This window comes from Larimichthys crocea, chromosome XXII (assembly GCF_000972845.2).
Source record: "Larimichthys crocea isolate SSNF chromosome XXII, L_crocea_2.0, whole genome shotgun sequence".
NCBI lineage: Eukaryota > Metazoa > Chordata > Actinopteri > Sciaenidae > Larimichthys > Larimichthys crocea.
Window position 1 is genome coordinate 21,913,205 of NC_040032.1, and position 14,104 is coordinate 21,927,308.

General features: G+C 40.9%; 2 protein-coding genes across 2 annotated transcripts; one reads left to right on the plus strand and one right to left on the minus strand.

Moving 5' to 3' along the window:
• The first annotated feature begins 371 nt into the window (after positions 1-371).
• sap30l (sap30-like) lies at positions 372-9,622 on the plus strand. The gene is made up of 5 exons (XM_010734494.3): positions 372-523; positions 918-1,122; positions 4,536-4,658; positions 5,054-5,152; positions 7,541-9,622. The coding sequence occupies exons 2-5, from the start codon at positions 937-939 to the stop codon at positions 7,667-7,669; spliced, it is 537 nt and encodes a 178-aa protein (XP_010732796.1). The 5' UTR covers positions 372-523; positions 918-936; the 3' UTR covers positions 7,670-9,622.
• Positions 9,623-10,559: 937 nt separating this feature from the next.
• Positions 10,560-13,794, minus strand: LOC104921818 (heart- and neural crest derivatives-expressed protein 1). The gene is made up of 2 exons (XM_010734473.3): positions 12,986-13,794; positions 10,560-12,106 (listed from the first exon to the last, which is right to left on the minus strand). The coding sequence occupies exons 1-2, from the start codon at positions 13,463-13,465 to the stop codon at positions 12,011-12,013; spliced, it is 576 nt and encodes a 191-aa protein (XP_010732775.2). The 5' UTR covers positions 13,466-13,794; the 3' UTR covers positions 10,560-12,010.
• Between the last annotated feature and the right edge of the window lie 310 nt (positions 13,795-14,104).

Genomic DNA, 14,104 nt, shown 5'->3' on the forward strand with positions numbered 1-14,104 from the left:
TGTAACAAAAGACTATATATCTGGTCAAAACAGCCGACCACAGAGTGCAGTGTCATGCGAATTTCCAGTTCATCCACGTCTATTAAGATTTATTTAAAAGGTGATCAGGCTGACATAATCCACTGTGATTTATTCGTTGTTAAAAGCTGAAGCAGATCTTCTATTTAAAGCCTTCGACTGACGGCGACGCCACCTTTTTTTTTTTTTTTTAAACTCCTATTCATAGTACAAAACATGACACAGGAAGAAGCCGCTGCAAAGATTGACGCCTCCTCCCGGCCAATGGAACGGCGATGTTTACACGCTAGTGCCCGCCTCTAGGTCAAATTGACCAATCACAGCGAAGGAACGGGAACTTCCGCCAAAGAGACGGAGCATGTCCCATTGTACGAGGATTTTCTGAACGAGTGCCGCGACTGTTGAGCTTAAAGACGGAGGGGGGTTTCTTGCAAAGTTGTGTCATCTGTGGTAGCCGGTTTGTCGCACTTAGATAGGTCGGAACCGCACGGAATTGTCGCCATATGTGAGTCCCATCGAAACGCAGCGGTTTGTTTGTTACAGGAGGTGGAACAAACAAACAAACAAGCGGCGGACTCACCATAGGAATTTGTTGGTTAGCAACTGGAGCTAGCTCACGTTAGCAGCAGCAGCAGCAGCTGTTGTTTTGTTGTTGTTGTGAAGCAGATTTAGCAGCAGGGATGTGTCTCTAAGCAGAGGTTGGCGTGTTTTTGAGATAAGTCACCGGAGTCCAGGTGTAAACATCCAGGAGCTGTTAGCTCAGGCGGACTTAGCCGCTTAGCCGTAGCAGAGCTAACGCTAACGCTGCCGGATTCACAAAAGAGCAACGAGTGAGACTTTTTGTAGCTAAAACCTAACGCAGCCTGTTTTTTGTTTGTATTATTTCATCGCGTTAAAAGAAGCCTCTCACGGTCCACAATGAATGGGTTCAGCACAGAGGAGGACAGCCACGACGGACCGCCAGCTCCGCCGTTTTACGGACAGAGCTGCTGCCTGATCGAGGACGGGGAGCGCTGCGGCCGCTCGGCTGGAAACGCCTCCTTCAGCAAGAGGATCCAGAAGAGCATATCCCAGAAGAAACTCAAGCTGGACATCGACAAGAGTGTGAGTGAACTTTTTGTTTTATTTATTTATTTAATTTACGAGAACATGGTTTTGTTTTTTCATAGTTGAAAGCGACAACTTGAAGACTCGGAACAGCTGTTAGCGGCGGTTAAAACGCGGATAAACAAAAAAGGAGGAAACTCGTCCTCGTGTTTTCTGTTTTCACCCGGGTTTAAAACGTCGAGGTGAAGCCGTGTTAGCTGCCAGGACAGCCGGGGTCCAGCCTGCATCAGTGTGCGGCTTTCTCTCAGAGCAACACGCCTCCGCTGCTCTTCATAAAATGGCTGTTGCCAGGGAAGCGGAGCGTCAGTTTAAAGTGACTCACGCTGACGGCGGTTAAATGTCGGCGACACTCTGTGCACGTGAACTCCTCACGGTGTCTGTGTGTTTTTGTTTGTTTGTTTGTTAGTTTGACTTGTTTTTGTGTTTTCAAAATGCTGGACTTCCTCTGTCAGTGCCAGCAAATGTTTTTGTGTCTTGTGCCAGAATATAACGAGAGTCTGGACCCACAGGAGCCTCAAAGTCCTTTAAGTCCATGTGTGGCTGCTAGTCATCTGAGCCAAGTACAAGATATTAGTGCTGCAGATAAAATCAAATCAATATGTATTTGTATAGCCCAAAGTCACAAAGTGCATTTTCCTTGGAGGGCTTTACAATCTGTAAATTGTACTCTCGCAAAGCGAGGTCACTCTAAACTCTTCTCTGTGGTTGTCCCTAAAATTCGTCTGCCTTAGGAATGAGGTATAAAACCGTACCCGATGTATTCAAAGTAGGAAAAAGACAAAATAGATTTTGTGAGGCTTTGGTCTCACTGTGGTCTCACCTACCAACGCTACTAGAACAGCAACATCCCTTTCTACCTTTAAAAAAACTTGTAAAAACCTTTCTGTTTCGAGAATGCTTCCCTGCCTAACAAAACTAACAACTACTCTGTGCTCCTTTACACCTCTCTCAGCTTATGTCCTCCTCTGTAAGTCGCTTTGGATAAAAGCATCTGCTAAATGCAATGGAATGTAATCTGTACATGATGGAGTGACACCCTCTGTCCTTAGACCCTTGGTTCGAGTGAGGAAAAACTTGCCCACAAAAAACTTTTAACAGGGAAAAAATGTGGAAGAAACCTCAGGAAGAGCCACAGAGGAGGGATCCCTCTGCCAGGACGGACAGACGTGCAGTAGATGTCACGTGTACAGAACAAATCAACACAAACATATTGTACAATTACAATGACTGATAAAATGATTACAGTAGCAGTGGAACCTGTGGTAGAGATAGAGAGACACAGATGCACAGCAGCAGCAAATTATTAATTAACTGTAAACTGTAACGGAGATATGGTAACAATAATGACAGTAGTAATATGTGTAGTGGACGTCATGCAGGACCACAGCAGCAGCCACGATCCACGAGAACCTGCTGGACGAGGGAGGAAGAGCACAAATTGTCATGAATCATCACGTTGTTTCTTAGAGGTCAGAAAATGGACAAAGATGTCCCCAAAGTGACGACTTGAGTCTCTTGGTTTGTTTGGCAAACTATTTAAATAGATCAATACAGTCGTATAATAAAGAAACATGCAGCAAGGTGAATGCTGCTTCGTAGATGTCAAAGCTTTCTCCTTTTTTTAGTTCTGTCCAGCAAACTGAATGTCTTTGGGTTGTGGAGGTTGTCACCACAGGCTTTAATCATCAGTTTTCATTGTTTTTAAAGGACCAGCAGCTAATTGTTTACCAGAGAAGACGATCAAGAGATTAATCCAAATAATCATGTTGCTCTAACAGTTCATCTATAATCAGAATTGTCAGTCAGCTATAGTTATATTTTAGAGTGGCTCTGTTTCTTTATATAAACGCGCCGCACGTCAGAACATTTATAGCCTAAGCTTGTTTGTAATGCCGGCCCTTTATGTAAATACATGTATCTCAACAGGACAAAAAATAAAACAGTAACTAAGTTAGAAGTCCTGTGTCTAAACCTAGCTTTTCTTTAGATTTAGATTTTCTTTAATGAACTCACCACAAAGACAGAGCAAACCTTGGGGCAGGGTCATTTTCCTGCCCCCATCTTCCTACCCGATTAGTGCTTAAAGAGGATGTACACACAATGCACAAAGAGTCGGAGGAACCAGGGGGTCTGCAGAGGCCTCCGGCTCAACCTGCCCCCCTGTAGCACACAACAGTGTCGTCCCTGAATGCAGCGGTGTCTAACGAAGGTGCTGCTGCTTTCCAGTTGCTCCAGGCATTTCTTTAACGGCTCTTAAGATCCATAGAAAGCATCGTGTGACTCCCGTACGTTCTTTTATGTATTTCCAAGCACGCTGAGACTCATGTGATAAGTCACATGTTGTGAGTTTGTTCCAGAGCAATGAATGCATGGCTCACATGAAGACAGACTTAATATATTGATACTACAGACAAGGTGTCGTCAGGACGGGGCGTCAGGACTTAATGCTGCTTCAGTTATAACCAGAATGTGTCTGCAGCGTTGATTATTAAACACAGTGAGGCTTTGTGTGTGTCGTCTTTGATTAGATGCTTCCTGTTTTTAAGGCGTATGTTTTCCAGCTACGAAGTAGTTTAACTTTTTCTGCAACAGCTTGTGTTCAGATGAGTATACATTTGACTTTAAAGAGGTTTGGTCTCTGTTAAAGGAAAAACAGGCCGTGTCTGCCAGCGAGCATTGATTAATCTGACCCCGATGTTGTGTGACATCTAAATAAACAGAGGCTTTGTGCATGTTAGACCAGTGGTCACCAAACCTTTTCTTTACGGGACCCTTTGAGTAAACCGGCAGTGACATGTTTTATGGATCTTTCATTTTATATTAAATGCATAACACTAACAGAGAAGAACAGCGGATAAACTGAACAATGAACACAGTGACTGCAGGAAGTTTGAGTCAAACAAGTGGTGCGGGAGAATTTTGAGCAGAGCATTGTTGTGAATATTTCATCAGAGATGAGTCTTCCTGATATTTTTATGAACTTTTTTAAACCATTCTCTGTCTGTCTTGTGTTTTTTTCAACAGTCATACATACTTAACAGTTTCCCTTCAGTGTTTTCTTCCCTCTGACACTTGGTTATTAATCCACCAACTCTCTGTTTGTATTAACTGCGTACTTTTCTAATGCAGAACAGACTGTTTAGCAGAAAGTGAAAGCTCTGTGAGCCGAGCTTGTGTTCGGGTCTTTTTTGTTTATGTCTTAAATAATAATCCAAACTTTGATTTCATTCAGAAATGAATGCAATGCTGAGACTTGCTGTATATTTAAATAAACTTTTTCACATCCATTAAAATCAAGAAGAACTTGTTATCTCACATTAAGATTTGACAACCCTTAGTGGGGGATCAGTACTGCTAAGTTGGTAACCAGTGTGTCGGACCGCTCATTTAATGCTCATATATCTTTACAGGTGCGACACCTCTACATCTGCGACTTCCATAAGAACTTCATCCAAAGCGTCCGCAACAAGAGGAAGAGGAAGACCAGCGACGATGGAGGAGAGTCCCCAGATCATGATGTGGAGGTGCCTGAGGTAATGTGGACTGAAATGTTCAACACAGACATTGTAGTTGAAGCACGACAGAGCAAGGTGTACATTGACGTAGGAAGAAGTGTTTGATAAGAATACGTTTACATAACCACCGTTACCGACGCTGCATGCCCTACATAAAGTTTATTATCTGCTTTTTGAATCATTTCCTTGAGCTATATTAGTGTTTCTCGCTGCAGTGACCCAATTTCCCCATGGAGATCATTAAAGTTTCATCTTCTTTAAGAGCAGGAAAAGAGGCAGAAGCCTCCGGGAGTCTTAAGTAAATCATTGAAATGTGTCCAAGATGGAGGCGAGATAAAAAAGTTACCGTCTCTCATAATTCACAGACTCACTGCATTTTTGTCTCTGTGTTTTTTTTTGTTTGTTTTTTTTAGGTCGATCTTTTCCAGCTGCAGGTGAACACGTTGAGACGCTACAAGCGGCACTACAAGCTGCAGACCAGGCCCGGGCTCAACAAGGCCCAGCTGGCAGAGGTACAGAAAAAACTGAGTCACTGCGAAGATGTTTTGTTCTGCTTCCACAAACTTGTCCTTGAAAACATGTCAGTGCTGTAGGAACCATTTCAGCAATACAAGAAGCGTACTCTGTCTCTGGCACAGTTCCCTATGCAACGTCCTAGGGTAACACTCTCTAATCACAGAGGAAGAGTCAGAGCCGGGTTAGCCGAGTGTTAAACACAAACCTCAGGTTCTTTAAAGGCATCGTTCACTCTATATGTTTCTATAATAATTGATGTTAAAAGCAACATTTTCATAATCAAACAGCGGACAGAAAAGAGACAGAACTTAATTTGCTTTTGATTTAATCTTTGAGACGGAATGTAATAATAAACTTTGTGTCAACAAACAGATCAATGAGGCAGATGTTGCCTTGATCTCGAGCAGCCACAATTGGATGATATGAAAATAGAAACACCATCCAACCCTAAAGTTTCTTTTAGGGTTGCAGAAACTTAATTTCCAAACTTTTGAGCGGCACCCTTGGAGGAAGTCTCTTCCTCTGATTCCTCTTTTGATGGTTTTCTCTGGAATAACACGTCCTGCGAGCCGCTCGGCTGCCCTCATTAGGCGAGCCCGGCCTCTTTCTTCTTAAGAATCGGCTCCACATTACTCATTTACCGTGATATACGTGGTGTCGCAGGTCCTATTCTACAGTAATTGGTCACGGGGAGATTGTTAGTCTAATTTGCCAAATCAACAGGTGGACTTCATGCAGCTGGCTCGGCCCTCGTCCTGACAAATACCTCCTGTATGTAGCGGTGAGGGGGGGAGGTCGGGGACGGATGTGACTCGGCTGTCCAACAGTGGGAATGAATGAAACTGGGCTGTAAGTTGAATGTTTCCCCAGGCTGTTAGTCAGGTTCAGGGCCACCTATTAATGAACCTCCCACATCATTAATAAAGCACCAGTCAACAGCCCACAACCAGTTACAGCTGTCCCCATGTTCAGACTGGTTCAGGTGGACGGCAGCAGAGCGGCGTGTTTTCTTCTCTCTGAGGTTTCTTTATAGAGCAACCATTAGTTAGACTTCAGTGAAGTCTTGCTTAAAAGCCTCCCACTGGAAAATACTCAGTTGTTTTGTGTTTTTTACAAACCTGTCAAAGTCAGACTTGTTTGCAGGCGTTTTTTTTTTATATGATGTTTTCCTTTGGTGGATGTTTGATAACTGCCCATGGCTGGTAGACGACGTGAGATGTATTCAGTGCAGCTACAGGAGGAGTTGTGTGATATTTTCAGCGAGCAGCCGAAGAATAGTCGACTATAAATGTCAGATCAGCTATCGTCTGACAATGATTTAGCCTCTGGGGGCAACAGCAAATATTTCAGAGCTTCTAGTGTAACCAGCAGTAATCCAGGCCAGTCCAATTACGATCTTGTAGTTCTTGATACGAAAGAATTATGAAAGACAAATCTGTATATGAATGCAAAAAAAACGAACTAGTTGTCAGACGATGGCCTTTGTCTGGCCTCTTCTGCTCTCCACACAAATCATTACAACATTATTTGGTCGAAACTCCACAAACCAGGATGCATCGGGTGACAAAATCTTTGTCTCTTGCCTACAGAAGCTGCAGCATATATATGCAGATATCTGTTTATAGAGATGAGTTGACGGTTAAGCGCACTGGTTGACACTGTGTCATTGTAAACTAGTTGTAAAACAGTTCACCTGAGCAGCGTCAGTGCATTTACAGCAAATATGCAGCAGGGGGTGCTGTAATCACAGTGCACACATACATACAAGTTGTTCAGAGCTTTCTAACTTTCTGAAGGAAAAGACTCTTGCCTCATGCCTATGAGATAATGTTAATAATGATGATGATATAAGTCTGTTTCATTCCCATCACTGTGCTCATCACATGATGGTGACGCCTTGAACACATAAACTGTAAAAAACTGTTGCAAATGTAAACAAAAATAGTTTCACTATTTCCAGTAAACGTCAAAGCAACAAAAGTTAGAGGGACATGTAATCGTGCTCAAAACACAGCATCGGCCAGTTAGATGAGTCATTCAGTCACCCGACGAAACAACAAAACCATTAATGAACATGGTTAATACAGCAGTTACACTTGTTGACTAAAGTCTGTTTTATTGCCACACTCCTCTCTGTGTGAATGATGTGCAGTTACAGTCAGAGGGTTAAATGCTGTGAAATATTTTGTGTTTGTTGTATTTTGCTACATTTTAAGCATCAGAAAATAATTTTAAAAAGCTGTAGGATGAAAAGCTTAGAGTTTTTATTTAAACAGTCATGTCTGCATGATTTTGTCAGACTGTATTGGTGATGCTGGTTGAATATGAGACATTTTTGACAAGAACTGATCGTTGTTATTGTTACAATTAATTCTCCTCTTCAGACGGTGAGTCGCCACTTCAGGAATATCCAGGTGAACGAGAAGGAGACGCTGACCTACTTTATTTACATGGTGAAGAGTAGCAAGAGCCGCTTGGACCAAAAAGGAGACGGCGGCAAACCGCTGGACTAAATACACTCATCAAACAACAACAACAACAACAACAACCACAGGTAGCTCCAGAGGTAGCTCCAACAGTAATCGACAACCTGGACACCACTAACAGCGACAACAGCCAAGACCAGCTCCTCTCCTCGCAGCCCTGTCACCGTCCCGCTCCTCTGTGAGAACTCGTTAACCGAAAAGGAGGAGAACTCTGGGTGGGATGAGTTCACGTATGCTCATTTTGTCCTCTTCTGCGCATGTCGATCCTCCTCCAGTTGCATTTCCTCTTCCTCCGCTAAAGCACGGTCCCTAAAGACTGTCAAGGACCAGGACTCAATCCGCAGGGTTTTTACGTCATCATGCTGTAATGTAACTTGTCAATATGTACAAAAGAACAGCGTCCGATCTTACATAACTCGGCTGAATGCAAATGTATAATATAGCTGCCTTAAGAGTAAAAACACAAACAAAAAAACGTTTTGGTAATTTGGGGTATTTTTTTTTCTTCTCTGCCAATTTGACTGTTAACACGCTGACCGCAGGGTATGTCTGTGCCAAACAGGAGAAGCGTGTTGGACTTGAATGACGAGTGGGTTTGTTTTTTATTGTGACTGAATGAATCTTTGGGAGAGGGCGGCGCCAACAAGCATATCAGGACCATCAGATTCCTCCTAAATTCTCAATATCTAAGACAAACTGATCTCAGTCCTGATCTTTAAACTTCTTAGTCGCCCTTCTCCCGACAGGATGTGATGTGTTTAAAGACGGATGGTGGTGAACGATGTAGCATTCGGCTATGACCCACTCCTCTTCTTTCTAGCTGTTTTATGTACGTATGAACACACACACACACCAACTTATTTCATCACAGTTGTTGGAAGCTGATTTCATTTCTTTCTTTGTAACCCGGATTTATTTTTTTTCTCTTTAGTTCAGCCTTAAGTTGTATAAAGTCGTGTCTGTCTACATTTTCCCTCCCCCCACCTGAAGTGTGTGAGTGTGCATGAGTGATAGGAGTATAAGAGTAATTATTAGTGTCTTTTTAATATTTAAGAGCAGTGTTTATAGTGGACAGCGTCTCAAGTCTTTATTTGATACTTAACGTACCTGGATGTATTTCAAGAAGTCGGGTTGGCCACATGACTCAAGCAGAATTCAATGTTTTATCTTATTTTTCACTCGAGCAGTTAATCAGCTTGAAACACGATGCCCTCCCTCCATGTCAGCCAGCAAGAATCACAGTTCTAGTGGAGGTTTTTTATTCTTTTATTCCTAATTGAAATAAACCAACGTCACGTGCGTCTCCATAAAGTGTGTAAACGTCCAACATGAATCTTAATGTGGATCCTAAAGTGGCATCACACCAAAACTTTATTATTGTTTTTCTTCTTGACTTCTTAAATTATAATTTTTCTTAATTGTTAACCTGTCAATTATCCAAGTCATCGATTTAATTGTTCGGTAAGATCAATACCGGTTGGCTTGTATTTTAAATTTCAGTAACATGAAGCCACGCGCCCGTCATTGGAAGTGACACATTTCTTATGGAGAATGCGGCACAAAGTTTATTTTCATTCTTAATGCACTGCTGAAACATCCAGGTTTGCTTTTCTTCTCAAAACTTTATTTTATTTTTTTCATTGTTACACATTTTGTAGTTTTTATCTGGATTTTGTGAAACTCTTCATCCTCCAGCACACATCATATTTAAGTTTGTCCACCACACTGAGTTTATCTACGTTTGACAGGGTTGTTTTTTTTTTGGTTTTTTTTTTTAGTGTCTTGCTCTATTTTCAGTTTTGCTTGTAGGTTCGTTAGTGTCATGTAGATATCACCCCACTTTATTAACATGTAGGCCAAGCCACATTAACCTATTGTTGTATTAGGAAAAAGAATATTTAAATACGGCTGCTTAATGCTCCTGATGATGATAATAATGATGATGACAATAATAATAATAAATGTATTGTACAGGCTGAAGCAACAGTCTCGTCTCTGTTTATTCACGTCGTTCAACATGTTTCAGCTGAATCATGTAACTCACGAAATCAAAGATGAAGAATCATTTTATTGTGAAAGAAAAACTTAGCCCCCTCATGCTCATCGCTATTGCAGTAACAAACATCAGCCACTAGGTGTCTCTGTAGCTCCTTGAGCGGCATTTTATAACACCTGGATTAATTTAAATCCTAAAAAATAACATCAGTGTCACACATTGCGTAGGAGAAAACATACATTTTTCAAGGAATATGTCTCTTATTATTTAAGTTATTTTAAGTTTAACAGACAAGCAGGACACTCAGCAGTGATGTCCTTTAACAAAGACTCACTTAAATTATCTTAAAGAATTCATTGATAGTATAAATGTTTCATGTGTAACTAATTGGCACAAGAGGATTAGATATGAAGTTATTGGAAATCATCATAAATTATTAGGTTTGATATGTATTAGGATAGAAGTTGTGTACAATTCCGTGACACCTGAGCCAGTTCTCTTAATAATCCGCTACCCAGGAGAGTTTGAACATTTGGAAAAATTACAGTCCTGACATCAATCTTCAGTTCAGTTATTTAATTCAATGTTAGAATTGTGGAAAGAAAGAAAGCAATCTAAATCAGATTAATAGTGAGGATGTAAAAAGATTGAACTCCTATTTAAATGAAACTATGTAGTTTTAACTGCACCCATGTCTATATATGTTTGTACTACGAGAGCAAAGTGTAACCGGAGTCAGATTCCTCGTGTGTGTTCACATGGCAGGTACTTGCCCCCACAAAGAGATCAAATAAATAAAAGTAAATAAAAAGAATCAAGATTGATTATGGGGGGAAATAATGTTTAATAAAGACATGAATTTCCTGTTTAAAGAGGGGACCAAAAAAAAAAACAAAAAAACACACACACATTCACTAAAGCTGAAGTGTCATAAAATAATTCATTTATTTACGGAACTATATATAACTTCACATTCACTGTACATTTCCATCCACATTATTTCGCAGCACAGTAATAAACCTTTTTTTGTTGTTTTTTTTGTGTGTTTTTTTTTTGTTTGTTTTGTTTGTTTTTAGTGTTTTTACATGTCGGAGTGAAAAGCTGTGCGTCAACTCAACATTCAGTCTTGTGACAGTGACGTTCATTTTGAGGTAGATTCAGTAAATTCAATAGTTTTCTACAAGAAACGTCAACAACAGCCGGTAGTGTAGTTTACAGTACAGTAATACTGAGATTATAATTTGGGAAATATTCGGACTGATGCCGAATTCAGCGGGATGAAAGAAAGAAGAGCTCCCCTTAAAAATGTGTTTTCTGTGTTTTTCAGTTTTTCTCTTATTTCTTTAATATGACTCGGCACTGCTCAAAAGTTAAAATCCAAATCCAGTGATCAGCCAATACATTAGTTTGTCCTTATTATCGTAGATTTTTTTTTTATTAACTGGATAATTTCTGCTTTAAAATCAAAATAGTGATTTAACATCATCACGTTATTTCAACGTTTTCCAGTTGAAAATAAACACATTTTCTTTTTTTAGAAACGATCAGATGAAATAAAAAAAAAAATATTTTCATATATTTGTGTCTTTATGATAATTTAATGTCCGAGCTCACAACACGATGCCAGCGCACAGCAACAAAACATAAAAAGTCAAACAAAATTATGCAAAAGATGTTTCTTAAAGTTTTAATTAAAGCTGTGATAAATTGGGCGTCATAACTGTTTTCTGATTGGACAAAAATCTACTAATAAACAACATATAACTCACACTGAAAATCAACAATTAAATATTCTGTAATTTGGGATAATTTACTAAAAAAAAAAAGATACAAATTCTGACTCACATGAGCTAAAACACAAATGAAAAAGTCCAAAATAATTTCTTTTTTTTTTGCACCTTTTCATTGAGTCCCTCTCAGATTAAACTAACTCCACTTTTGGAATTTGTTCTAATTAATTCATTTTCTGCTCCAGCGCCATCCAATTTAGGAAAAACAGCACCAACTCGACGCCAGATAAAACACATTTTTAAGGGAGGGGGGGCAGACAGATGTTTTTTGACACCGTGGCAACATCTGGTCTACAGTACTGCAGGGGTGGAAACAACAAGAAGAGGGGGAAAAAAGCAGAAGTACCACAAATAGGCCAATCAAACACCTACAGTCAGATTTAGAAAGCACACCAGGAGAAAAGAGGGTCAACACAGCGTCCATCGTGGTGTTTATCCTCCTTGTTGTCCTTTAATTCTCTCTTTTTTTGCGCATCATTGCACGTGCACAGCGGTGTGTTTAGGTTCAGCCAGTCAGTGGTTGTTTTAAAAAAAAAAAAAAAAATCTCATTTGAATCCAGAGTCTCTGAGGAGGGAGGAGGGTCACTGGTTGAGCTCCAGAGCCCAAACCTGCTGCGGCCAACCAGTCCGGCCCTTCACCTTCTTCTCCGCTCCTAATGACTCCTGCGGACCGTCAGTCTGTGACACCAAAAACACCAAATTATCATCATCAGCTCAAATACACAAACCTCAACCTCAGTTCAGTGAGAGTTTCTTGCCACATCTCACCGTAAAGTCCTACGAAAATATATGTTTTTGTTTTTTTCAGGGTTTGGTGACGCGTTCAGGGACACAACATCAAGTGAAAGTCAGTGAAACCTTTAGACTAAACATACCCCCAAATAAAAAAACAAAACATATATCACGTATAATATAATAGTGTGCATTTTAAAATAAGAAAACAACGCTAGTGTTATTATCATGCAGAATTATAGTTTCATGTGTTAGCTAAAACAGGACTGTTTATTATTTTACATTATTTAGGGAGCATTACAACATGATCAACCTGTATGTGAGCAGATGTTGTTTTAAAGTATTTATGGAGACAAAACTGATTGAAGTCATTATAGATGCACACAAATTAGATTCATTAATTACATTACTTTATTACAGTCGACATATGAGTGACTTCGATGTGTGTAAATATGTCAGCGTTTAAATCTACCAACAAGACAAGAACATGACCTTTTAACTAAAATGTATTACAGTATATACCAGAGCTGTAAGTTTCATGATAAAACACTCTGGTGTTGTCATAGTGGATCATAATCTACAAAAACATAAATGTGAGACTATAATTTGGATCTATTGGCTGAGAATGTAATGATATTTATTCTGGGAGATGGGAATAATGATCAGACTGAAAAAAAAAAGTCAAACTGAAAATTATATTTAGGATTTGTTTTACTTTATTTGAATACAGCTTTTAGTTATTTTAAAATGGACTCAAAACTTAAACTGAAGAGCGACTGATTATCTCGAAGTTGTTTTGATCAACATGAAACTTTCGTAACTTACCGGCTCTCGTTTCCTTTTCAGATCCCGGTTTTCAAATTTCTTAATTTCGGCCTTAAAGCCCTCCGTCTCCCCGGAGTCTTTGGCCAGGACGTCCATCAGGTAGGCGATGTAACTGGTCGCCAGACGTAAAGTTTTAATTTTAGACAGTTTCGTGTCCGCTGGGACGTTGGGGATACACTCCCTCAGCTCGGCGAAAGCTGTGTTGATGCTCTCCGTCCGCCGGCGCTCCTTCTTCGGCCCCGACGTTCTCCTCTTCCCCATCCCCGCTTGGAGCCCCTCTAGCCGGGCGTCGTGCGTCGTTCCAGGCGCTCCAAGCTCCGCGGCCGGATAAGGCGCCTGGATCTGAAAATCCGGAGGCACCTCGCCGTGGTTCACCACCCAGCTCTGGAAGTACGGAGCATCCTGGTGACACCTCTGAACGAACGGAAAGGGTTCGTGCATCAGGTGGTGATGATGCTGGTAGCCCCCGATGAGGTTCATTTTGAGCGGGGTAACAAACGTAGTGGTTGCCGTGTTTTCCGTAGCCCTCGGTCTCTCTCTGCTGCTGCTACCGCCCCAAAACGGTATCTTCTCGGGGATCTACAGCCAACAGAACTCATTCAAGACTCAAATATGTATTCCCCTGAACGCATCAACGGATCGAGCCAAACGTAACCACCAACCTTTACATGATCGTCATTCTGAAAGCGACTTCAGCCGAGGCGAAACAGGCCGTAAAAAAAGTTTTATAATTCCAAAGAGCAAATCTCGGCGGTGTTCTGGGCTTCACTTGTGTCTCTTTCCCGGAGAGGCTTCTCTGATTTGCCGAAGAAATTTGACCCCGATGAAGGTGTGAGGCCCTCAGGTTTATATGATTTGGATGTCAGCGTGGAAAGGAGGCAGCCAATAGAGAAAAGCGCCCAGGATGGGAGGAGTGTCTGGAGAGGTTTGCAATAACATGCGCCATGGTGCCATAATCTCACGGCAAAACACATGGAGCAAATATCTGTTTGTTGGAAGTTGGTAACTGGTTACAGAGACATGCACATATGATGGGAAAATTGGTTTAAATGTCACCAGTTTTGTAGAAACATATATATTTTTTGTTTTGGAGAGGTTTTACGCACAGAATTTACGCAT